The sequence below is a fragment of the Oncorhynchus nerka genome, linkage group LG18, assembly GCF_034236695.1.
Source record: "Oncorhynchus nerka isolate Pitt River linkage group LG18, Oner_Uvic_2.0, whole genome shotgun sequence".
Lineage (NCBI taxonomy): Eukaryota > Metazoa > Chordata > Actinopteri > Salmoniformes > Salmonidae > Oncorhynchus > Oncorhynchus nerka.
The window spans coordinates 81,407,096-81,433,976 of NC_088413.1; the positions used below are offsets into that span (position 1 = coordinate 81,407,096).

At 43.4% G+C, this 26,881-nt stretch overlaps 1 protein-coding gene across 1 annotated transcript in view; it reads left to right on the forward strand.

The window, feature by feature from the left end:
* The first annotated feature begins 6,255 nt into the window (after window positions 1-6,255).
* LOC115129402 (tandem C2 domains nuclear protein) overlaps window positions 6,256-26,881 on the forward strand; it is a 37,717-nt gene continuing 17,091 nt past the window's right edge. Inside the window, exons 1-9 of the mRNA XM_029659701.2 lie at window positions 6,256-6,363; window positions 6,666-6,736; window positions 7,631-7,828; window positions 10,373-10,507; window positions 11,251-11,333; window positions 12,166-12,247; window positions 13,943-14,043; window positions 15,652-15,768; window positions 19,260-19,451. Coding sequence (XP_029515561.1) covers window positions 6,667-6,736; window positions 7,631-7,828; window positions 10,373-10,507; window positions 11,251-11,333; window positions 12,166-12,247; window positions 13,943-14,043; window positions 15,652-15,768; window positions 19,260-19,451 — 978 coding nt within the window. The 5' untranslated portion in view covers window positions 6,256-6,363; window position 6,666. The remainder of the gene's footprint in view (window positions 6,364-6,665; window positions 6,737-7,630; window positions 7,829-10,372; window positions 10,508-11,250; window positions 11,334-12,165; window positions 12,248-13,942; window positions 14,044-15,651; window positions 15,769-19,259; window positions 19,452-26,881) is intronic.

The following is a 26,881-nucleotide window of genomic DNA, read 5'->3' on the forward strand; positions in this document are numbered from 1 at the left end:
TACAGAGAGACAGGGAACACAAGGATAAATACACTGGCACAGAGAGACAGGAAACACAGGGATAAATACACTGGTACAGAGAGACAGGAAACACAGGGATAAATACACTGGTACAGAGAGACAGGAAACACAGGGATAAATACACTGGGGAAAATAAGCGACACCTGGAGGGGGTGGAGACAATAACGAGGACAGGTGAAACAGATCAGGGTGTGACATAAGAACTTCATTAGAGTCAAATGAGATCACTTGTGAGAAGTAATAAATGCACTGTACATACAGTTGAAGTTGGAAGTTTACATACACTTAGGTTGGAGTCGTTTTTCAACCACTCCACAAATTTCTTGTTAACAAACTATACTGTTATTTGGCAAGTCGGTTAGGACATCTACTTTGTGCTTGACACAAGTCATTTTCCCAACAATTGTGTACATACAGATTATTTCACTTATAATTCACTGTATCACAATTCCAGTGGGTCAGAAGTTTACATACACTAAGTTGACTGTGCCTTTAAACAGCTTGGAAAATTCTAGAAAATTATGTCATGGCTTTAGAAGCTTCTGATAGGCTAATTGACATAATTTGAGTCAATTGGAGGTTTACTTGTGGATGTATTTCAAGGCCTACCTTCAAACTCAGTGCCTCTTTGCTTGACATCATGGGAAAATCTAAGGAAATCAGCCAAGATCTCAGAAAACAATTTGTAAACCTCCACAAGTCTGGTTCATCCTTGGAAGCAATATCCAAATGCCTGAAGGTACCACGTTCATCTGTACAAACAATAGTACGCAAGTATAAACACCATGGGACCACGCAGCCGTCATACCGCTCAGGAAGGAGATGCGTTCTGTCTCCTAGAGATGAACGTACTTTGGTGTGAAAAGTGCAAATCAATCCCAGAACAACAGCAAAGGACCTTGTGAAGATGCTGGAGGAAACAGGTAAAAGTATCTATATCCACAGTAAAGCGAGTCCTATATCAACATAACCTGAAAGGCCGCTCAGCAAGGAAGAAACCACTGCCCCAAAACAGCCATACAATTGCAACTGCACATGGTGACAAATATCATACTTTTTGGAGAAATGTCCTCTGGTCTGATGAAACAAAAATAGAACTGTTTGGCCATAATGACCATCGTTATGTTTGGAGGAGAAAGGGGAGGCTTGCAAGCCAAAAAACACCATCCCAACCATGAAGCATGGGGGGGGGGGGATCAATAGGCTTAGTGGTAAATGTCAACCAGGGCAGAATATATTTTTCTTCAGGGGATCTAAAGATGCCTACAGAAATGGGTGATGCGTCAAAAACACTGTTAACAATCAATGGCAAGAGGCGGGGAAGCTAAGAATCCTAGGATTACTCTACACTGACGACCTGAACTACAAAACTAAACAAATGAAGAAATGCTGGGAAGCTGCAATGGAAGGAGGAGAGGGATTGTAGGGGGGAGTGGACTTCCCCACTGAGGCCCATTCTGAAAACGGGGTCGGTTTTGTGGAACATTTAATGTTGTAAACACAACTCAAGTGGAACATTTAATGTTGTAAACACAACTCAAGTGGAACATTTAATGTTGTAAACACAACTCAAGTGGAACATTTAAAGTTGTAAACACAACTCAAGTGGAACATTTAATGTTGTAAACACAACTCAAGTGGAACATTTAATGTTGTAAACACAACTCAAGTGGAACATTTAATGTTGTAAACACAACTCAAGTGGAACATTTAATGTTGTAAACACAACTCAAGTGGAACATTTAATGTTGTAAACACAACTCAAGTGGAACATTTAATGTTGTAAACACAACTCAAGTGGAACATTTAATGTTGTAAACACAACTCAAGTGGAACATTTAATGTTGTAAACACAACTCAAGTGGAACATTTAATGTTGTAAACACAACTCAAGTGGAACATTTAATGTTGTAAACACAACTCAAGTGGAACATTTAATGTTGTAAACACAACTCAAGTGGAACATTTAATGTTGTAAACACAACTCAAGTGGAACATTTAATGTTGTAAACACAACTCAAGTGGAACATTTAAAGTTGTAAACACAACTCAAGTGGAACATTTAATGTTGTAAACACAACTCAAGTGGAACATTTAATGTTGTAAACACAACTCAAGTGGAACATTTAATGTTGTAAACACAACTCAAGTGGAACATTTAATGTTGTAAACACAACTCAAGTGGAACATTTAATGTTGTAAACACAACTCAAGTGGAACATTTAATGTTGTAAACACAACTCAAGTGGAACATTTAATGTTGTAAACACAACTCAAGTGGAACATTTAATGTTGTAAACACAACTCAAGTGGAACATTTAATGTTGTAAACACAACTCAAGTGGAACATTTAATGTTGTAAACACAACTCAAGTGGAACATTTAATGTTGTAAACACAACTCAAGTGGAACATTTAAAGTTGTAAACACAACTCAAGTGGAACATTTAATGTTGTAAACACAACTCAAGTGGAACATTTAATGTTGTAAACACAACTCAAGTGGAACATTTAATGTTGTAAACACAACTCAAGTGGAACATTTAATGTTGTAAACACAACTCAAGTGGAACATTTCAATCTTATGAAGGAGACATGAGATCCAAGGAGACATGAGAGCCAAGGAGACATGAGAGCCAAGGAGACATGAGAGCCAAGGAGACATGAGATCCAAGGAGACATGAGAGCCAAGGAGACATGAGAGCCAAGGAGACATGAGATCCAAGGAGACATGAGAGCCAAGGCCAAAGGAGACATGAGATCCAAGGCCAAAGGAGACATGAGATCCAAGGCCAAAGGAGACATGAGATCCAAGGAGACATGAGATCCAAGGAGACATGAGATCCAAGGAGACATGAGATCCAAGGAGACATGAGAGCCAAGGCCAAAGGAGACATGAGATCCAAGGCCAAAGGAGACATGAGATCCAAGGCCAAAGGAGACATGAGAGCCAAGGAGAGATGTAGAGATGAGAGCCAAGGAGCGATGTAGAGATGAGAGCCAAGGAGAGATGTAGAGATGAGAGCCAAGGAGAGATGTAGAGATGAGAGCCAAGGAGAGATGTAGAGATGAGAGCCAAGGAGAAAAGGAGAGATGGAGAGATGAGAGCCAAGGAGAGATGGAGAGATGAGAGCCAAGGAGAGATGTAGAGATGAGAGCCAAGGAGAAAAGGAGAGATGAGAGCCAAGGAGAGATGGAGAGATGAGAGCCAAGGAGAAAAGGAGAGATGAGAGCCAAGGAGAAAAGGAGAGATGAGGAGATGAGAGCCAAGGAGAAAAGGGGAGATGAGAGCCAAGGAGAAAAGGAGAGATGGGGAGATGAGAGCCAAGGAGAGATGGAGAGATGAGAGCCAAGGAGAAAAGGGGAGATGAGAGCCAAGGAGAAAAGGGGAGATGAGAGCCAAGGAGAAAAGGGGAGATGAGAGCCAAGGAGAAAAGGGGAGATGAGAGCCAAGGAGAAAAGGAGAGATGAGAGCCAAGGAGTAAAGGAGAGATGAGAGCCAAGGAGAGATGGAGAGCCAAAGGGAAAAGGAGAGATGAGAGCCAAGGAGAAAAGGAGAGATGAGAGCCAAGGAGAGATGGAGAGATGAGAGCCAATGGGAAAAGGAGAGATGGAGAGATGAGAGCCAATGAGAGATGGAGAGGTGAGAGCCAAGGAGAGATGGAGAGATGAGAGCCAATGAGAGATGGAGAGGTGAGAGCCAAGGGGAAAAGGAGAGATGAGCGCCAAGGAGTAAAGGAGAGATGAGAGCCAAAGGGAAAAGTAGAGATGAGAGCCAAGGAGAGATGAGAGCCAATGGGAAAAGGAGAGATGGAGAGATGAGAGCCAATGAGAGATGGAGAGGTGAGAGCCAAGGAGAGATGGAGAGATGAGAGCCAATGGGAAAAGGAGAGATGGAGAGATGAGAGCCAAGGAGAGATGTAGAGATGAGAGCCAAGGAGAAAAGGAGAGATGAGAGCCAAGGAATAAAGGAGAGATGGAGAGATGAGAGCCAAGGAGAGATGGAGAGATGGAGAGATGAGAGCCAAGGAGAGATGGAGAGATGAGAGCCAAGGAGAGATGGAGAGATGAGAGCCAAGTAGAAAAGGAGAGATGAGAGCTAAGGAGAAAAGGAGAGATGGAGAGATGAGAGCCAAGGAGAGATGGAGAGATGAGAGCCAAGGAGATATGGAGAGATGAGAGCCAATGAGAGATGGAGAGGTGAGAGCCAAGGAGAGATGGAGAGATGAGAGCCAATGGGAAAAGGAGAGATGGAGAGATGAGAGCCAAGGAGAGATGTAGAGATGAGAGCCAAGGAGAAAAGGAGAGATGAGAGCCAAGGAGAAAAGGAGAGATGGAGAGATGAGAGCCAAGGAGAGATGGAGAGATGGAGAGATGAGAGCCAAGGAGAGATGGAGAGATGAGAGCCAAGGAGAGATGGAGAGATAAGAGCCAAGTAGAAAAGGAGAGGTGAGAGCTAAGGAGAAAAGGAGAGATGGAGAGATGAGAGCCAAGGAGAGATGGAGAGATGAGAGCCAAGGAGAGATGGAGAGATGAGAGCCAAGGAGAGATGGAGAGATGAGAGCAAATGGGAAAAGGAGAGATGGAGAGATGAGAGCCAAGGAGAGATGGAGAGATGAGAGCCAAGGAGAGATGGAGAGATGAGAGCCAATGGGAAAAGGAGAGATGGAGAGATGAGAGCCAAGGAGAGATGGAGAGATGAGAGCCAAGGAGAGATGGAGAGATGAGAGCCAAGGAGAGATGGAGAGATGAGAGCCAAGGAGAGATGGAGAGATGAGAGCCAAGGAGAGATGGAGAGATGAGAGCCAAGGAGAGATGGAGAGATGAGAGCCAAGGAGAGATGGAGAGATGAGAGCCAAGTAGAGATGGAGAGATGAGAGCCAAGGAGAGATGGAGAGATGAGAGCCAAGTAGAGATGGAGAGATGAGAGCCAAGGAGAGATGGAGAGATGAGAGCCAAGTAGAGATGGAGAGATGAGAGCCAAGGAGAGATGGAGAGATGAGAGCCAACCCTTAAAAGTGGGAGAGAAAAAAAATAGCGATGAAGGAATCTCAGGAGTTAATACGAGTCTTCAGAGAGGTAAGAATCACATTTACTCCTCATCCTCCTCCTTCAATCTGGGTTCCTTTAAGGGGTGGCAGCATTATGTTGTGGGGGTGCGTTGCTGCAGGAGGGACTGGTGCACTTCACAAAATAGATGGCACCATGAGGAGGAAAATTATGTGGATATATTGAAGCAACATCTCAAGACATCAGTCAGGAAGTTAAAGCTTGGTCGCAAATGGGTCTTCCAAATGGACAATGACCCAAGCATACTTCCAAAGATGTGGCAAAATGGCTTAAGGACAACAAAGTCAAGGTATTGGAGTGGCCGCCACCTAGAAAATATGTGGGCAGAACTGAAAAAGTGTGTGCGAGCAAGGAGGCCTACAAACCTGACTCAGTTACACCATCTCTGTCAGGAGGAATGGGCCAAAATTCATCCAACTTATTGTGGGAAGCTTGTGAAAGGCTACCCGAAACGTTTGACCCAAGATAAAAATGTGAAGGCAATGCTACCAAATAGTAATTGAGTGTATGTAAACTTCTGACCCACTGGGAATGTGATGAAATAAATAAAAGCTGAAAGAAATAATTCTCTCAACTATTATTCTGACATTTCACATTCTTAAACTAAAGTGATCCTAACTGACCTAAGACAGGGAATGTTTACTAGGATTAAATGTCAGGAATTGTGAACAACTGAGTTTAATTTATTTGGCTAAGGTGTATGTAAACTTCCGACTTCAACTGTATGTAGAGAGATTAAGTTGAAGACTATTGTATGTTATTTATTAAGGAAGCAATTTAGTCTACTGCTTGTTTGTTCTCTTTGTTCAGAGAAGGAAGCTTGTGGTGTTCTTCCGAGAATGTCTTGTTGAAGGGCATTCCCCTTGAGACAGAGTGTGTGTGTGAGCGAGAGAGAGTGCGTGTGAGAGCCAGAGAGAGTGCGTGTGAGAGCCAGAGAGAGTGTGTGTGTGAGCGAGAGAGAGTGTGTGTGAGAGCGAGAGAGAGTGCGTGTGAGAGCCAGAGAGAGTGCGTGTGAGAGCCAGAGAGAGTGTGTGTGTGAGCGAGAGAGAGTGTGTGTGAGAGCGAGAGAGAGTGCGTGTGAGAGCGAGAGAGAGTGCGTGCCAACACTGGTCAACCAGCACTATAATAGACAGGCACTAAGACCCAACACTGTCTGTGGTTCCAGAGGAGGCTTCCCAGATCAAAACAGACTGGGAGAATTCCCACTATTCCACCTGTTCTATAGAGAAAGATAGAAGTTCTGCGTTTTCCCGGCGAGATAACCGCTCTGCAGGTAATCTCTTTGTTTTTTTTCTGGTTGATCCGATTATATTGAGAGATTATATAATAGGTGTTTATTGTTATAGGTGTCTTATCGTTACTACATTTTCTAGATATTGATCTATTCTCATCATAAGATATTAGATGACTACTGTCTATTCATTTCATGAAGTATTTTGTGGTCCAAAAAAAACAGTCAGTTAGAAATGAATGAGAGTCGTTATGAGACTCTTTCAGAGGTAGTTTGCGTCCTGTCCTGTGCTTAAAACGTTGCACTCTGCTTAAATGTTGACTCTGATTTCGACTCTATTACAGCATGGCAATGGAATGCATCAATAACTGCTGCAAAAGCTTCCAAGGCAAAGACAAGGCAATCAAACAGCAAGGTAAATTGTTAACTTTATAAAAAAATGTTTTTAAATATTGTCAACTATACTGGATTATTCCGTGTGTTATAGCCTTATGTCCTTCTGACAATTGTTTGTTAAATAAAAATAGATTTCAGAACAAAATACCATTTTGTTTTACTTTCATGTAAGTTGTTCCTTTTTCCATTTCAATATATATTTATATTTATTTATAATATTTCAAATAGTCAAATATAGGATATTACCCAAATGACATGGGATACGTGATTAGTATGTGATGAATGTCCTGTACTCTGTAGAGTTCACATTGAAATAGCCCCCTGGGAGTGGAATTATCTCTTTCAATAAGTGGGATCTAAACTATACTAAACTATACTAAACTATACTAAACTATACTAAACTATACTAAACTATACTAAACTATACTGAACAAAAATATAAACACAACATGTGAAATGTTGGTCCCATGTTTCACGAGATGAAATAAAAAGATCCCAGAAATGTTCCATAAGTCGTTTTTAGAGAATTTGGTAGTATGTCCTACTGGCCTCACAGCTTGCAGACCACGTGTAACCACGGCAACCCAGGACTTCCACATCCGCCTTCTTCACATGCGGGATCGTCCTAGACCAGCCACCGAGACAGCTGATGAAATTGAGGAGTATTTCTGTCTGTAATGAAGCCCTTTTGTGGGGAAAAAAAGTCATTCTGATTGGCTGGGCCATCGCTGGCTCTGCCCAGTCATGTAAAAGAAAAAGATCCATAGATTAGGGCCTAATGAATTTATTTCAATTGACTGATTTCCTTAAATCAACTGTAACTCAGTAAAATCATTGAAATTGTTGCATGTTGCGTTTTTGATATTTTTGTTCAGTATATTTTAACTGATCCATGTATGTCTATACTCTGTAGTGATAACGGTGAAGATGTCCCCTGCCAGAGCCATCTCAGGTGACCCCAGGAAGAGTGTAGGGGTATCGGAGGACTATCTCCTCTCTAAACTCCCCCCGGGTGGGAAAGAGGTTCCCTTTGTCATCCCCACGTTCAAACCTTCCTACATCCAACCGCCAGGCTCACGTTACCTCGGCAACCAGACACCGTGGCAACACAGTACGAACCAATCAATCAATGTCTTTTTGTTGTTGTTGTTTGTTTTTACCGACCAGACAGCTTTGTTTTAAAGAGCGAAAATCCATATAAAACTGTTTTATTACTAAAGGACAGTTCTTAGTAATAAAACCTGGTTTTATATGGATTTATATATATATATATATATATATATATATATATAGGTTTCATTACTAGTTCTTTACTATATATAAATCCATATAAAACCAGGTTTTATTACTAGAGGACAGTTCTTTACTATATATATATATATATATATATATATATAACTCCATATAAAACCAGGTTTTATTACTAGAGGACAGTTCTTTACTATATATATATATATAAATCCATTATACACCACGCTTAACTCTACAGCCATCTCTATCCTTCCCTATCAAGTTGTTTTGGTACTTCTCTTATACACCAAGCTTAACTCTACAGCCATCATTTTAGCCTTTTGTTTACTACAAAAGGCTAAAACATCTTTTGGTCGTTAGGTGTTGTTTACTACAAAAGGCTAAAACATCTCTTGGTCGTTAGGTGTTGTTTACTACAAAAGGCTAAAACATCTCTTGGTCGTTAGGTGTTGTTTACTACAAAAGGCTAAAACATCTCTTGGTCGTTAGGTGTTGTTTACTACAAAAGGCTAAAACATCTCTTGGTCGTTAGGTGTTGTTTACTACAAAAGGCTAAAACATCTCTTGGTCGTTAGGTGTTGTTTACTACAAAAGGGTCCAGTTTATTTTCCTCACTGGCTCGCATCACTTTTCCCCCAAAAATAAATCCCTTATACAGTCAATGACATTTAGGTTAGGGGACAGTAAAACTATCCTACTTATAAGACAACAACACCACATTCCAATTAATATCTGCATTATTGTTTTTTTCTTCAAGTGAGTGCAATTCTACTCTAGACTTTAAAAAAAAAAACTATAACTGTAAACTGCAGTGAAAACACCATTTAAATAATGCCGTTATTTGAATGTTTCGTTCCATTTTGGATCAGTTGTGGGTCTACTCTCGACAGATTATAAGGTCTAGAAAAGCACAGTAACAGGACCGTCTGTCTGTATTTTTTTTAAACTTCTGATACTGTTGCGTTGTCTGTTGCGGACCATCATTCTCCCAAGTCGTCCTACATAGTGTAGACACATAGACCTATGGATCCAGCAGGCTCAGTTATCCAGGGGTAGTTTAACTTCCGTCCTGCCTCTTCTCTGATCCGAGCGGCTATTCCTCGACCTAGAACCTAAATATAACTTTTCAATATAGCCTAAATATTTGTCGTTTAACTTGTAAATGGCCACACCAGTAGAAATCCATTTTTTTCAAGCTTAGTCAAAGTATGACGTATTTGGTCTTGAAATGACACCAAGAACTGTCAGCTTCGTGCAAATTATTTTCCTATGAAATAACGCGTACATTATTATTTTTTAGCTCACAGTACATTTCGTTACAGGGTGAGTTTTATTTGAATGGTACCACCCACTAGCATGGCGTTGTTTATTAATTAATCAGGTGCACCTGCAAAGTCGTCGAGTCGCGACTGAGTTGAGCAACATAACAGATCTTCTTTGGCTACAGCAAAGATGGGAGATGAATGAACATAGTTCACTCAGGCCTTTTACCGTTCAATATTTTGAAAAGGGGTGGGTCTCCCATAGACACCAATGTAATAGCAGCTGGGGTCTGGTCTACTTAGTTGAATTGACTTTCATTGAACCAGGGGGAAAAAAACAGCTGGAGTGGGGTGTCTCGCTTCCTCTTCCTTCTCTGGCTACATTTTTTTTGCCGTAGTCTACACTTGGCTCCTTCACTTTTTTTTTCACTAGCAAATTATAATAATCCTTTGGATAATTTGTCAAGTTTCACTTATTTTTTTTCGCTAGTTCTGTATTTAAAAACAAAGATATACACTGAGTATAGGAAACGCTAAGAACACTTGCTCTTTCCATGACATAGACTGACCAGGTGAAAGCTATGATCTCTTATTGATGTCATTACTGCAAATCAGTGTAGATGAATCGGAGGAGACTGGTTAAAGAAGGATTTTTAAGCATTGAGACATGGATTGTGTTCGCCATTCAGAGGGTGAATGGGCAAGACAAAGTATGTACGTGCCTTTGAATGAGGTATGGTAGTCAGTGCCAGGCGCACACTGGTTTTGTGTCAAGAACTGCAACGCTGCTGAGTTTTTTTTCTCCCACGCACAACAGTTTCCCGTGTGTATCAAGAATGGTCCACCATTGGACATCCAACCGACTTGACAAAACTGTGCAACTCAATATAAGGAAGGTGTTCTTAATGTTTTGTACACTCAATGTATATGACCATTTTATAAATGGTAAAATTGTGTGTGATATGATTGCATTTTGGAACACCACCCCAAGATTAATGGTTTTGACCAGGATCAAACTATCACAATAATGTACCAACTGTGCATTGATTATGTTGATAAACTCTGTGTGTACCCCAGGTTTAGGTGATGTGTCCTGTAACTTCTGACCTGTGACCTCTAACCTTTGTTGACCCCCGTGTCAGCCAGTAGCGCCTATGCAGAGAGGAAGGCTGAGCTGTCAGGGGACAGTCATATCATCTATAACCCTGACTCCTCCCCCAACATGTGTCCCAGGACAACACCACACAGCACCCTGCAAAAGACTCCCCGTGGATCAGGTGTGTACTGTGGTGTCACCCTAACACTAACCCTGTACTGTAAAATCACACTAACCCTGTACTGTAAAATCACACTAACCCTGTACTGTAAAAAGTGCACGGGATGGGCTAGATGCTCCTTTCCAATAAATGTTGAGGGTCTGATTCTAGTGACATGATGATCGATGCTTGACTGCCATTTGACAAAGAAAAATGTTCTCGCTCTGACCATAATAATCTCATCATTCAGACTGACTACCGTTATCTGGGAGTTGTTGTCTAGAGCGTGTGTACCAAGACCTGAGTAGGAACATTTGCTATTTTAACGGAACAGTTTTTGTAACAAAACTATCCATAGAGTTGAAAATGTGATGGAATCTAAAAAAAAATGTGTATTCGGTACATTAGAAAAAAAGTTAATTTTGTTGGCACTATATCATGCACGGATTTTTCTTTTTTAAATCTGCAGATTTTTGAATATTAGCATAAAAATCTGGTACTGTTTTGCAATATTTTTGTATCCGAGCTTCCGTTTTTGGATTTTTCAACATTTTCGACAGTTTGCGGGTCTCTACCATTCCCATTATTTTAGCATTATGGATATAGTGTGAGGCGAGACCAGGACCTCTGAATCAGGTGTATAACTACAATATCAGAAAAATAAACTAGAAAATCATCACACTAAGAAAGGTTCACAGTGTTTAATTTAAATTTAGATGTTCTTGTGTCTTTTATGTACCGTTAACTGATGGCTTGGCTTTCAGGTGGGAATTTGAAGACTGGAACACAGAGTCTGAGTAAATCTATGTTTAATCTGTCTAACCCCAGCCTTCACAGCCACATACAGGTGAGGTTTTATGTTTAATGTAATATTTATTTAACTCACACAGTAAACAAAGCCTAACGCCTAACCTATGAGCTGCCGTACCTATTTCTGAACCTCTTAAATCATTGTGCGCCACTTGTACCATCAGTGTTTTCATTGACCGTTACTCAACGTTCTGTCTGGTAAAAGACGGAGCAAATCTCTGTCGATTGTGTTAAATGAAGTGGAAATCAATCAAAAACATTTATATGTAGTGTTTTACAAAGGGTTTGGTTAGGGCTGTCCGGGTGGGGTTCTCTTCGCTGCATTAGTAAAGGACATCGCGTAGTTCTGTATCGTATTCGCGTGTCATCAACAACCCATTGGTTACCAGGTATATATATATCGATAGTGAAGCCGTTATGAATACTCCGTATCTCGTGTCTCGCCCCCAAAACCACAAAGAAACATTACAATCTCTCGTACTGAACCTCGTCATAAATAACGCGATTAAACTCCAGTGCTGCGCGTGCTTCCGTCTGAACGAATAGTACTCCTGAGTTGTATTCCAAATGGTATTATATTGCCTTTTATATTGACCTATGGGCCCTGGTCAAAAGTAGCGCAAGTAGTGTTTGGCTGTCTTTAGTGTGTTGTATTGTTTTTACAACGCCTTATTGGGGAAACTACCTTTTCACGGCTGTTGCTGTGTTTAGTGTAGTGTAATTATGCATACAGGAAGATAAAACAGAGGCTGTTTGAGTATCCTGTTCACGTCCTGTTGACTCTCTCTTGATATCATGCAATGTTGTCTCTGTGTTTTGTTGCGACATTTGCGTCCAGTGGTTTACGTTGTGTGTTTATCCCGATGCAGCGGTATGACAGTGTGTCCAATGTCCAGAGCAGCAGTGCTTCGTCCTCTACAAGGGACTCCCTGGGGAGCAGCCGTAGTCTTGGTAACCATTACACCATTACACGCACACACATGCACGCACGCAGGCACACACGCACGCACGCAGGCACACACACACACGCAGGCACACACGCACGCACGCACGCACCCACACACACACACACACACACACACACGCAGGCACACACACACACACACACACGCACACACACACACACCAGGGTTGGACATAAATCACATTTCAATTATGGTAATGAATCCGAACAGAACATGCAACTCATGTAATGAAGAAAACACCATTCTAAAATCAGCAGCACTAAGAAACATTTTCAAACAATTTCTGGAAAAACATTTGCACACCAAAATGCACATTCATGAAAACACCATTCTAAACAGAAAACACCATTCTAAACAGCACACCTGGGAAAACACCATTCTAAACAGCACACCTGGGAAAACACCATTCTAAACAGCACACCTGAAAAAACACCATTCTAAAACATCACACCTGGGAAAACACCATTCTAAACAGCACACCTGGGAAAACACCATTCTAAACAGCACACCTGGGAAAACACCATTCTAAAACATCACACCTGGGAAAACACCATTCTAAACAGCACACCTGGGAAAACACCATTCTAAACAGCACACCTGGGAAAACACCATTCTAAAACATCACACCTGGGAAAACACCATTCTAAACAGCACACCTGGGAAAACACCATTCTAAAACATCACACCTGGGAAAACACTATTCTAAACAGCACACCTGGGAAAACACCATTCTAAACAGCACACCTGGGAAAACACCATTCTAAACAGCACACCTGGAAAAACACCATTCTGAACAGAGCACGTGATAGCTATTCCATATGTGACAGATTAAAATTTATGTTAGAAACTTAGAAAGTGAAAAACACCATTCTAAACAGGAATTCTAAAAGATGCACCATTCTAAAACTAGGATGGGTTGATAATCTGTCACACCTGGGATTTGTGCCTTTTGGTTTCTGGACAACGAAAGAAAGGTAATATGAAAAGCAATAAACTCTTAGAGTTTTTTTCCCAAAAAAGTTTTATTTGTCAGTCTCCATAGAATAACCCCTTTTGGTTCCTGGTAGAACTCTTTTGGGTTCCATGTAGAACCCTCTGTGGAAAAGGGTTTTTACATGAAACCAAAAAGGGTTCTACCTGGAACCAAAAAGGGTTATTCTATGGAGACTGACAAATAAAACCTTTTGGGGAAAAAAACTCTAAGAGTTTATTGCTTTTCATATTACCTTTCTTTCGTTGTCCAGAAACCAAAAGGCACAATCCTAGACATATTATCAACCCATCCTAGTTGTTGCAACCAAAATGGGTTCTTCAAAGGGTTCTCCTATGGGGATAGCCAAAGAACCATTTCAGTTTCTAGATAGCACCATTTGTTTCTAAGAGTGTTAAACAGGAGAGAAACGCCAGAACAGTGGGTCCAATAGGTAAGTAAATGGAAATACACTGGCTGAAATTATATAATTACTCATGTCTATACAGAAATAAATTAAATCATTCATTAAATCATTCAAAATACAATGTAGAACCTTTTCCACAGAGGGTTCTACATGGAACCCAAAAGGGTTCTCCTATGGGGATAGCCGAAGAAACCTTTCGGAAACCCTATTTTTCTTGGAGTGTAGGCTACGACGTTGTGTTTTCCGTTGAGCTAATGTATGTCTCTGTATTGCTTGTCTTGTAGAGTCCATCACGTTGTCAGGCGATGAGAGGGAGCTGGGGATGGTGTGTGTCCGGCTGAGTTACCAGGAGGCCCTGGAGCAGGTGTGGATCACGTTGGTACAGGTACGATTTCAGGCCGGGAGGAGGGGTGAGGATGAGGGATTTGGGGACTAAAGGGCCCATTGTACCTGCCTATCTAGGTGGCTGAATGGGGCCTCTGTCTCAGACTGTTGCAACAGAAACCAGGGCCCAGAATCTCCATCTCAATATCTCCTCTCTCTTCACAAGTCACTGCTCTGTTAACTTCTGAGAGGTTCCTCACTCAAGAGGAATAATGATGAGCAAATATTTCCTATCCAAGCAAAACTTAAAATGGTCATAGACTTCTGATCATATAGCAAAACGATCACAATGTAGATACACTAACAAGTAAATGGCGACACAAGTCCCTGTATAATAAATACACTATGATACCAAGCCCTCCAACTCTGTAGCCAGACCTCCAACTCTGTAGCCAGCTCTCCAACTCTGTAGCCAGCTCTCCAACTCTGTAGCCAGCTCTCCAACTCTGTAGCCAGACCTCCAACTCTGTAGCCAGCTCTCCAACTCTTTAGCCAGCTCTTCAACTCTGTAGCCAGCCCTCCAACTCTGTAGCCAGCCCCCCAACTCTGTAGCCAGCTCTCCAACTCTGTAGCCAGCCCTCCAACTCTGTAGCCAGCTCTTCAACTCTGTAACCAGCTCTTCAACTCTGTAGCCAGCCCTCCTACTCTGTAGCCAGCCCTCCAACTCTGTAGCCAGCTCTCCAACTCTGTAGCCAGCTCTCCAACTCTGTAGCCAGCTCTCCAACTCTGTAGCCAGCCCTCCAACTCTGTAGCCAGCCCTCCAGCTCTGTAGCCAGCCCTCCAACTCTGTAGCCATACCCCCAGCTCTGTAGCCATACCCCCAACTCTGTAGCAAGCCCTCCTGCTCTGTAGCCAGCCCCCCAACTCTGTAGCCAGCTCTCCAACTCTGTAGCCAGCCCTCCAACTCTGTAGCCAGCTCTCCAACTCTGTAGCCAGACCTCCAACTCTGTAGCCAGACTTCTAGCTCTGTAGCCAGACTTCTAGCTCTGTAGCCAGTCCTCTAGATCTGTAGCCAGACCTCTAGCTCTGTAGCCAGACCTCTAGCTCTGTAGCCAGACCTCCAGCTCTGTAGCCATACCCCCAACTCTGTAGCCAGCCCTCCAGCTCTGTAGCCAGCTCTCCAACTCTGTAGCCAGACCTCCAACTCTGTAGCCAGACCTCCAACTCTGTAGCCATACCCCCAACTCTGTAGCCAGACCTCCAACTCTGTAGCCATACCCCCAGCTCTGTAGCCATTCCCCCAATTCTGTAGCCATACCTCTAGCTCTGTAGCCAGACCTCCAACTCTGTAGCCAGACCTCCAACTCTGTAGCCAGACCTCTAGATCTGTAGCCAGACCTCTAGCTCTGTAGTCAGATCTTTGGCTCTGTAGCCAGACCTCTAGATCTGTAGCCAGACCTCTAGCTCTGTAGCCAGCTCTTCAACTCTGTAGCCAGACCTCTAGATCTGTAGCCAGCTCTTCAACTCTGTAGCCAGACCTCTAGATATGTAGCCAGAACCTCTAGATCTTTAGCCAGCTCTTCAACTCTGTAGCCAGACCTCCAACTCTGTAGCCATACCTCTAGATCTGTAGCCAGACCTTCAATTATTCTTTCTCTCCTTCTCTCAGTGTAAGGATGTGTCCCTCGTTCAGAACAGCAGTGAGCAGCAGAAGATTAGCTTTAAAGGCATCATCACTATGAGCAAACCAGTACAGTTCAAGAGCTCCGTCAAGGAAGGTTCTCCGGTAAGTTATTTAGCACATCCCAACCACATCTTAGCCTGGTATCAGATCTGTTGGCGCTGTCATACCAACTCCTATGATCAGTGATGTAGGAAAGACAACACAAACAGATCTGGTACCAGGCTAAGATGTGGTTGTACTGTACAATACTATAACTCCAGTCACATCCAGACTATCATCAGCCTGGTGGTCCCATACCTCTTTGTGTTTGTAGGCCCATAGCAAACGTCTATAGTTGTTTGGAGTTGAAAAGACAGCACAAAGACATCTGGAACCAGGCTACTGTAGGATGACCTCACCTATCTAAAACACTGGAACCAGGCTACTGTAGCATGACCTCACCTATATAAAACACTGGACCACAGGAACCAGGCTACTGTAGCATGACCTCACCTATATAAAACACTGGACCACAGGAACCAGGCTACTGTAGCATGACCTCACCTATCTAAAACACTGGAACCAGGCTACTGTAGCATGACCTCACCTATATAAAACACTGGACCACAGGAACCAGGCTACTGTAGCATGACCTCACCTATCTAAAACACTGGAACCAGGCTACTTACTGTAGCATGACCTCACCTATATAAAACACTGGACCAGGCTACTGTAGCATGACCTCACCTATCTAAAACACAGGAACCAGGCTACTGTAGCATGACCTCACCTATCTAAAACACTGGACCACAGGAACCAGGCTACTGTAGCATGACCTCACCTATCTAAAACACTGGACCAGGCTACTGTAGCATGACCTCACCTATCTAAAACACTGGACCACAGGAACCAGGCTACTGTAGCATGACCTCACCTATCTAAAACACTGGAACCAGGCTACTTACTGTAGCATGACCTCACCTATATAAAACACTGGACCAGGCTACTGTAGCATGACCTCACCTATCTAAAACACAGGAACCAGGCTACTGTAGCATGACCTCACCTACCTAAAACACTGGACCAGGCTACTGTAGCATGACCTCACCTATCTAAAACACTGGACCAGGCTACTGTAGCATGACCTCACCTATCTAAAACACTGGACCAGGCTACTGTAGCATGACCTCACCTATCTAAAACACTGGACCAGGCTACAGTAGCATGACCTCACCTATCTAAAACACTGGAACCAGGCTACTGTAGCATGACCTCACCTATCTAAAACACTGGACCACAGGAACCAGGCTACTGTATCATGACCTCACCTATCTAAAACACTGGAACCAGGCTACTGTAGCATGACCTCACCTATCTAAAACACTGGACCACAGGAACCAGGCTACTGTAGCATGACCTCACCTATCTAAAACACTGGACCAGGCTACTGTAGCATGACCTCACCTATCTAAAACACTGGACCAGGCTACTGTAGCATGACCTCACCTATCTAAAACACAGGAACCAGGCTACTGTAGCATGACATCACCTACCTAAAACACTGGACCAGGCTACTGTAGCATGACCTCACCTATCTAAAACACTGGACCAGGCTACTGTAGCATGACCTCACCTATCTAAAACACTGGAACCAGGCTACTGTAGCATGACCTCACCTATCTAAAACACTGGACCAGGCTACTGTAGCATGACCTCACCTATCTAAAACACAGGACCAGGCTACTGTAGCATGACCTCACCTACCTAAAACACTGGACCAGGCTACTGTAGCATGACCTCACCTATCTAAAACACTGGAACCAGGCTACTGTAGCATGACATCACCTATCTAAAACACTGGACCAGGCTACTGTAGCATGACCTCACCTATCTAAAACACTGGACCAGGCTACTGTAGCATGACCTCACCTATCTAAAACACTGGAACCAGGCTACTGTAGCATGACCTCACCTATCTAAAACACAGGAACCAGGCTACTGTAGCATGACCTCACCTATCTAAAACACTGGACCAGGCTACTGTAGCATGACCTCACTTATCTAAAACACTGGACCACAGGAACCAGGCTACTGTAGCATGACCTCACCTACCTAAAACACTGGACCAGGCTACTGTAGCATGACCTCACCTATCTAAAACACAGGAACCAGGCTACTGTAGCATGACCTCACCTATCTAAAACACTGGACCAGGCTACTGTAGCATGACCTCACCTATCTAAAACACTGGAACCAGGCTACTGTAGCATGACCTCACCTATCTAAAACACTGGAACCAGGCTACTGTAGCATGACCTCACCTATCTAAAACACAGGACCAGGCTACTGTAGCATGACCTCACCTATCTAAAACACTGGAACCAGGCTACTGTAGCATGACCTCACCTATCTAAAACACTGGAACCAGGCTACTGTAGCATGACCTCACCTATCTAAAACACTGGAGCACTGATGGTCAGTTAACTAATAGCTTCACATCCAATCCAAGTAGAAGTTCTGATAACAGTATGCTCCCATTCTAGACATTGGTGCTCGGTTTGATAGGCAACGTGTGTTGAATAGAGAGGAAAGATCTCTGGCAGCTGATCTCATTCCTTCCTCTCCCCTGGCCATTATATTACCTGCTCAGGGCCTGTATCCACAAAGTGTCTACGAGTAGGAGAGCTGATCTAGGATCAGTTTAGCCTTTTAGTTCAGAATGAGATGATATGGACAGATCCTAGATCAGAATGAATGAGATGATATGGACAGATCCTAGATCAGAATGAATGAGATGATATGGACAGATCCTAGATCAGAATGAATGAGATGATATGGACAGATCCTAGATCAGAATGAATGAGATGATATGGACAGATCCTAGATCAGAATAAATGAGATGATATGGACAGATCCTAGATCAGAATGAATGAGATGATATGGACAGATCCTAGATCAGAATGAATGAGATGATATGGACAGATCCTAGATCAGAATGAATGAGATGATATGGACAGATCCTAGATCAGAATGAATGAGATGATATGGACAGATCCTAGATCAGAATGAATGAGATGATATGGACAGATCCTAGATCAGAATGAATGAGATCATATGGACAGATCCTAGATCAGAATGAATGAGATGATATGGACAGATCCTAGATCATAATGAATGAAAGATGATATGGACAGATCCTAGATCAGAATGAATGAGATGATATGGACAGATCCTAGATCAGAATGAATGAGATGATATGGACAGATCCTAGATCAGTACTCCTTCGCTAAGATGCTTTGTGGATACATGCCCAGATCTGACCACCGCCAAGGAAGATAGAGAGAGAGAGAGAGAAGATCTCCTCAAAGCTCTTATATTTAACCACATCACTGGATTTTTTTTATAGTTGTCACGGCAGGGTAGCCTAGTGGTTAGAGCGTTAGACTAGTAACCGGAAGGTTGCAAGTTCAAACCCCCGAGCTGACAAGGTACAAATCTGTCGTTCTGCCCCTGAACAGGCAGTTAACCCTCCAACCCTCCCTCCTTCCTTCTCTCCCCTCTCTCTCTTCCCTCTCCCTCCTCTCTCCTTCCTTCCCTCCCTCCCTCCCTCCTAGGACACAGTCTTCATGGAGACCTTTGTGTTTACGTTGCGGCTGCAGCAGCTGCGTTGCAGTGCTCTGGTATTCCGGCTGCAGACCCATCACCCCAGGAAGAGAACGGTGGCAGAGTGTGTCCTCTCCCTCAGACAGCTGGGCCCTGAGGAGACACAGCACTGGATGGAGCTCAGCCCCCCCTCCAAGACCACAGTAAGTATGGATATATATACAGCATAGAAATAGAATGTCTGGAATGTACATTCCAACTCAGAGGCCTTGTGGTTCGCCCTGAGATTGGAAGGTTGTGGCCGAGTCGTTTAGATGAAGTTCATTTTATTGGTCAATTGTGCATAAAGGTCCAACCGAAATTTGTCTTCCACTTATAACCCAACCCCTCCAAAAGACACATAGAGGTTTTGGAAAGGCGTGGAGGGGGGGGGGCAGCTACGTGGTTAAGTGCCTTGCTTAAGGGCACAACGGCAGGCAATGGCATCTAGGATATGATACCAGCAACCCTCTGGTTTCCAGCTCACTTCCCGCTAGATTTTTCCCGTCAGACCCGAAATTCGAAACCGGCAACTATCCGGTTGCTGAATAGCCTCTCTAACCGCTACACCAAAGACTCTAAAAATGGGACCCGATTCGTTCCTGCTTGGCACTCAGCATTAAAGAGATTAATTGGGGGTAAGGCCCTGCGATACACTAGTGTCCTGTCCAGGGGGTGTCCTGTACATCAAGCTGTCTCAGTATAGAAACAGGAGATGGACTAGTGTCCTGTCTAGGGGGTGTCCTGTACATCAAGCTGTCTCACTACAGAAACAGGAGATAGACTAGTGTCCTGTCCAGGGGGTGTCCTGTACATCAAGCTGTCTCACTACAGAAACAGGAGATAGACTAGTGTCCTGTCTAGGGGCGGAATGCACATCAAGCTGTCTCAGTACAGAAACAGGAGATAGACTAGTGTCCTGTCCAGGGGGTGTCCTGTACATCAAGCTGTCTCAGTATAGAAACAGGAGATGGACTAGTGTCCTGTCCAGGGGGTGTCCTGTACATCAAGCTGTCTCAGTATAGAAACAGGAGATGGACTAGTGTCCTGTCCAGGGGGTGTCCTGTACATCAAGCTGTCTCAGTATAGAAACAGGAGATGGACTAGTGTCCTGTCTAGGGGGTGTCCTGTACATCAAGCTGTCTCAGTATAGAAACAGGAGATGGACTAGTGTCCTGTCCAGGGGGTGTCCTGTACATCAAGCTGTCTCAGTATAGAAACAGGAAATAGACTAGTGTCCTGTCCAGGGGGTGTCCTGAACATCAAGCTGTTTCAGTATAGAACCAGGAGATAGACTAGTGCCCTGTCCAGGGGTTTGTAAACATCTATAAACACCCAATGCCTCAACATGTCCATCTTGTGGCTGAAATGGGTCTGTGATCATACACCTGGCTGAAATGGGTCTGTGATCATACACCTGGCTGAAATGGGTCTGTGATCATACACCTGGCTGAAATGGGTCTGTGATCATACACCTGGCTGAAATGGGTCTGTGATCATACACCTGGCTGAAATGGGCCTGTGATCATACACCTGGCTGAAATGGGCCTGTGATCATACACCTGGCTGAAATGGGTCTGTGATCATACACCTGGCTGAAATGGGTCTGTGATCATACACCTGGCTGAAACGGGTCTGTGATCATACACCTGGCTGAAACGGGTCTGTGATCATACACCTGGCTGAAATGGCTGTCCCCTGAAAAGAGAAGCAGCAGTAATGGGTCATTTTGACCGGTACCAGGGGTACCCTCCCTCCCTCCCTCGGAACACCGGTGTTCCTTACAATGGTAATGTCATGCCAATGTTCCGTAACAACTCACTCTCTGTAGAAACATTTTTTTTTTTTCCAAATGGCACCCTGTCCCCTACTTTTGATCAGAGGCCTGGTCTAAAGTAGTGCACTACATAGGGGATAGGGTGCCCTTCGGGATGCAGTAATCATGTGATTCTGAAGCCTGAGCGACCTGAGCTTTGTAGTATGAAAGGGAAAGGGGGATATACCTAGTCAGTTGTACAACTGAATGTATTCAAATTAAATGTGTCTTCCGCATTTAACCCAACCCCTCTGAATCAGAGAGGTGTGTCTTCCACGTTTAACCCAACACCTCTGAATCAGAGAGGTGTGTCTTCCACGTTTAACCCAACCCCTCAATCAGAGAGGTGTGTCTTCCACGTTTAACCCAACCCCTCTGAATCAGAGAGGTGTGTCTTCCACGTTTAACCCAACCCCTCTGAATCAGAGGTGTGTCTTCCACGTTTAACCCAACCCCTCTGAATCAGAGAGGCGTGTCTTCCACGTTTAACCCAACCCCTCTGAATCAGAGAGGTGCGGGACTATGCTAAAGACTATGCTTAAACACATAATGTTGAGATAATGTGGACATATGGTATGACCCCCTTGACTTGTTCCACATTTTGTTACGTTAAAGCCTTATTCTAAAATGGATTCAATAGTTTTTTTTCCCTCGTCAATCTACACACCATACCCCATAATGACATCACAATACCCCATAATGACATCACAATACCCCATAATGACATCACAATACCCCATAATGACATCACAATACCCCATAATGGCATCACAATACCCCATAATGACATCACAATACCCCATAATGACATCACAATACCCTATAATGACATCACAATACCCCATAATGACATCACAATACCCCATAATGGCATCACAATACCCCATAATGACATCACAATACCCCATAATGACATCACAATACCCCATAATGGCATCACAATACCCCATAATGACATCACAATACCCCATAATGGCATCACAATACCCCATAATGGCATCACAATACATCACACATCTGAAACTATCCGCCGCCATTGTCGCAACCCCTATTACCAGCCTGTTCATCCTCTCCTTCATATCGTCTGAGATCCCCAAGGATTGGAAAGCTGCCGCAGTCATCCCCCTCTTCAAAGGGGGAGACACCCTAGACCCAAACTGTTACAGACCTATATCCATCCTGCCCTGCCTATCTAAGGTCTTCGAAAGCCAAGTCAACAAACAGGTCACTGACCATCTCGAATCCCACCGTGCCTTCTCCGCTGTGCAATCTGGTTTCCGAGCCGGTCACGGGTGCACCTCAGCCACGCTCAAGGTACTAAACGATATCATAACCGCCATCGATAAAAGACTCAGTAGCCTCGGTTTTTCTGATGACTGCCTTGCCTGGTTCACCAACTACTTTGCAGACAGAGTTCAGTGTGTCAAATCGGAGGGCATGCTGTCCGGTCCTCTGGCAGTCTCTATGGGGGTGCCACAGGGTTCAATTCTCGGGCCGACTCTTTTCTCTGTATATATCAATGATGTTGCTCTTGCTGCGGGCGATTCCCTGATCCACGCAGACGACACCATTCTATATACTTCCGGCCCGTGCTTGGACACTGTGCTATCTAACCTCCAAACGAGCTTCAATGCCATACAACACTCCTTCCGTGGCCTCCAACTGCTCTTAAACGCTAGTAAAACCAAATGCATGCTTTTCAACCGTTCGCTGCCTCCATCACAATACCCCATAATGACATCATAATACCCCATAATGGCATCACAATACCCCATAATGACAAAGCAAAAACAGGTTTTTAGAATTTGTTGCTAATTTATTTAAAAAAATATATATATATATGACATTTAAGTAATTATTCAGACCATTTTCTCAGAACTTTGTTGAAGCACGTTTGGCAGCGATTACAGCCATGAGTCTTCTTGGGTATGACACTACAAGCTTGGCACACCTGTATTTGGAGAGATTCTCCCATTCTTCTCTGCAGATCCTCTAAAGCTGTCAGGTTGGATGGGGAGCGTCGCTGCACAGCTATTTTCAGATCTCTCCAGAGATGTTCGATCGGGTTCAAGTTCAGACTCAAGGACATTCAGAGATTCGCCCCGAAGCCACTCCTGTGTTGTCATGGCTGTGTGCTTAGGGTTGTTGTCCTGTTGGAAGGGGAACCTTCACCCTAGTCTGAGGTCCTGAGTGCTCTGGAGCAGGTTTTCATCAAAGATCTCTCTGTACTTTGCTCTGTTCATCTTTGACTCGATCCTGACTAGTCTCCAAGTCCCTGCCGCTGAAAAACATCCCCACAGCATGATGCTGCCACCACCATGCTTCACCGTAGGGATGGTGCCAGGTTTCCTCCAGACGTGACGCTTGGCATTCAGGCCAAAGAGTTCAATCTTGGTTTCATCAGACCAGAGAATCTTGTTTCGCATGGCCTGAGAGTCTTTAGGTGTCGAACTCCAAGCGGGCTGTCATGTGTCTTTTACTGAGGAGTGGCTTCTGTCTGGCCCCTCAACCATAAAGGCCTGATTGGTGGAGTACTGTAGAGATGGTTGTTCTTCTGGAAGGTTCTCCCATCTCCACAGAGGAACTCTAGAGCTCTGTCAGAGTGACCATTGGGTTCTTGGTAACCTCCCTGACCAAGGCCCTTCTCCCCCAATTGATCAGTTTGGCCGGGCGGACAGATCTAGAAGGAGTCTTGGTGGTTCCAAACATCTTCCATTTAAGAATGATGGAGGCCACTGTGTTCTTGGGGACCTTCAATGCTGCAGACATTTTTTGGTACCCTTCCCCAGATCTGTGCCTTGACACAATAGTGTCTCTGAGCTCTACGTACAGATCCTTCAACCTCATGGCTTGTTTTTTTCTCTGACCTGCACTGTGAACTGTGGGACCTTATATAGACAGGTGTGTGTGCCTTTCCAAATCATGTCCAATCAATTGAATTTACTACAGATGGACTCCAATCAAGTTGTAGAAACATCTCAAGAATGATCAATGGGAAACAGGATGCACCTGAGCTCAATTTCGAGTCTCATAGCAAAGGGTCTGAATACTTATGTAAATAAGGTATTTTAGTTTTTTTAAATGTGTAATATATTTTGCAAAAATCTCTAAAAACCTGTTTGCTTTGTCATTATGGGGAATTGTGATGTCATAATGGGGCATTGTGATGTCATTATGGGGAATTGTGATGTCATTATGGGGTGTTCTGTGTAGATTGATGAGGATTAAAATATATATATATATAATCCATTTGAGAATAAGGCTGTAAACGTAATGTAAACAAAAAATGGAAAAAGTCATACTTTCCGAAGGCACTTTTCCGAACGTGTAGGTAAATCACATTCTGCCTGTAGTTTGGTGTTGTCATCGTCTTTTGGTCTCTGGCCAACAGGAAATGCCTGTAGAATGGGACAAGCCTATGACATAGTAATTCAAATATGTAGTCTATTCTCTGTGCCTATGCTCTGTATATCTTCCTATTATAACTCCTTATCTCCTTATCAGAACAGTATGTAAAGAACAAAACCTACGTCTGCCAAGTCATGAAACAATGTTTTTCTTTGTTGATATATTGCAGGCTGTTGGAACATGAGGAATATGCCAATATTGATATATTGACGGAGCCTCTCTGGGGTTTGCATAATCTGGGAGTAGGGAATTTTTTGAGAAGTTTTAGGGAAACAGAAACTGGAGGTGAAAGGTTTATTGGAAAAAGCCATCAGGCTGGGGTTGGGATGGATGGTGGAATTGTGAGGCCTGGAAACTAGGTCAAACCTCAAACAATTCAAGGGAGAAAGAGAGAGAGGCATAGAGAGAGCGAGACACAGAGAGAGAGAGAGAGAGAGACAGAGAGAGAAAGAGGCACAGAGAGAGAGAGAGAGACAGAGAGAGATGCAGAGAGAGAGAGAGAGACAGAGAGAGAGAGAGGCACAGAGAGAGAGAGAGAGAGAGAGAGAGGGGCACAGAGAGAGAGAGAGGGGCACAGAGAGAGAGAGAGAGAGATACACAGAGAGAGACAGAGAGAGGCACAGAGAGAGAGAGACACACAGAGAGACAGAGAGACATACATACACAGAAAGAGACACAGAGAGACACATAGAGAGATTGAGACAATATTAGAGAGACATATTTCCCTCAGATTACACAGAGCCACAAAGATTTCGAAAACAAACCCAATTTTGATAAACTCCCATATCTACTGGGTGAAATACCACAGTGTTCCATCACAGCAGCAAGATTTGTGACCTGTTGCCACGAGAAAAGGGCAACCAGTGAAGAACAAACACCATTGTAAATACAACACATATTGATGTTTATTTATTTTCCCTTTTTGTACTTTCACTATTTGCACATCATTACAACACTGTATATAGACATAATGCAGTATGTGTAGTAGGATTCGATCTTCATCCTGTATTGACCTTTTGGCTGTTTGATGGTCGTAGCAGGATTTCATAAGTGTCAGGATTACTGTCCCGCTCCTTGAAAGAGTTCTAGTCTTTATACTGTCCTGCTCCTTGAAAGAGTTCTAGTCTTTATACTGTCCTGCTCCTTGAAAGAGTTCTAGTCTTTATACTGTCCTGCTCCTTGAAAGAGTTCTAGTCTTTATACTGTCCTGCTCCTTGAAAGAGTTCTAGTCTTTATACTGTCCTGCTCCTTGAAAGAGTTCTAGTCTTTATACTGTCCTGCTCCTTGAAAGAGTTCTAGTCTTTATACTGTCCTGCTCCTTGAAAGAGTTTGTCTTTATACTCTCTGGCTCCTTGAAAGAGTTCTAGCCTTTATACTGTCCTGCTCCTTGAAAGAGTTCTAGTCTTTACTGTCCCACTCCTTGAAAGAGTTCTAGTCTTTATACTGTCCTGCTCCTTGAAAGAGTTCTAGTCTTTTATGAAAGAGTTCTGTCCTGCTCCTTGAAAGAGTTCTAGTCTTTATACTGTCCTGCTCCTTGAAAAGAGTTCTACTGTCTTTGAAAGAGTTCTGTCCTGCTCCTTGAAAGAGTTCTAGTCTTTATACTGTCCTGCTCCTTGAAAGAGAAAGAGTTCTAGTCTTTATACTGTCCTGCTCCTTGAAAGAGTTCTAGTCTTTATACTGTCCTGCTCCTTGAAAGAGTTCTAGTCTTTATACTGTCCTGCTCCTTGAAAGAGTTCTAGTCTTTATACTGTCCTGCTCCTTGAAAGAGTTCTAGTCTTTATACTGTCCTGCTCCTTGAAAGAGTTCTAGTCTTTATACTGTCCTGCTCCTTGAAAGAGTTCTAGTCTTTTACTGTCCTGCTCCTTGAAAGAGTTCTAGTCTTTGTACTGTCCTGCTTCTTGAAAGAGTTCTAGCCTTTATACTGTCCTGCTCCTTGAAAGAGTTCTAGCCTTTATACTGTCCCGCTCCTTGAAAGAGTTCTTGACTTTACTCTCTGGCTCCTTGAAAGAGTTCTAGGCTTTATACTGTCCCTGCTCATTGAAAGAGTTCTAGTCTTTACTCTCTGGCTCCTTGAAAGAGTTCTAGTCTTTATTGAAAGAGTTCTAGTCTTTATACTGCTCCTTGAAAGAGTTCTGAAAGAGTTCTAGTCTTTTTACTGTCCTGCTCCTTGAAAGAGTTCTAGTCTTTACTGTCCCACTCCTTGAAAGAGTTCTAGTCTTTACTGTCCTTCTCCTTGAAAGAGTTCTTGACTTTACTCTCTGGCTCCTTGAAAGAGTTCTAGCCTTTATACTGTCCTGCTCCTTGAAAGAGTTCTCCTTGAAAGAGTTATACTGTCCCGCTCCTTGAAAGAGTTCTAGTCTTTATACTGTC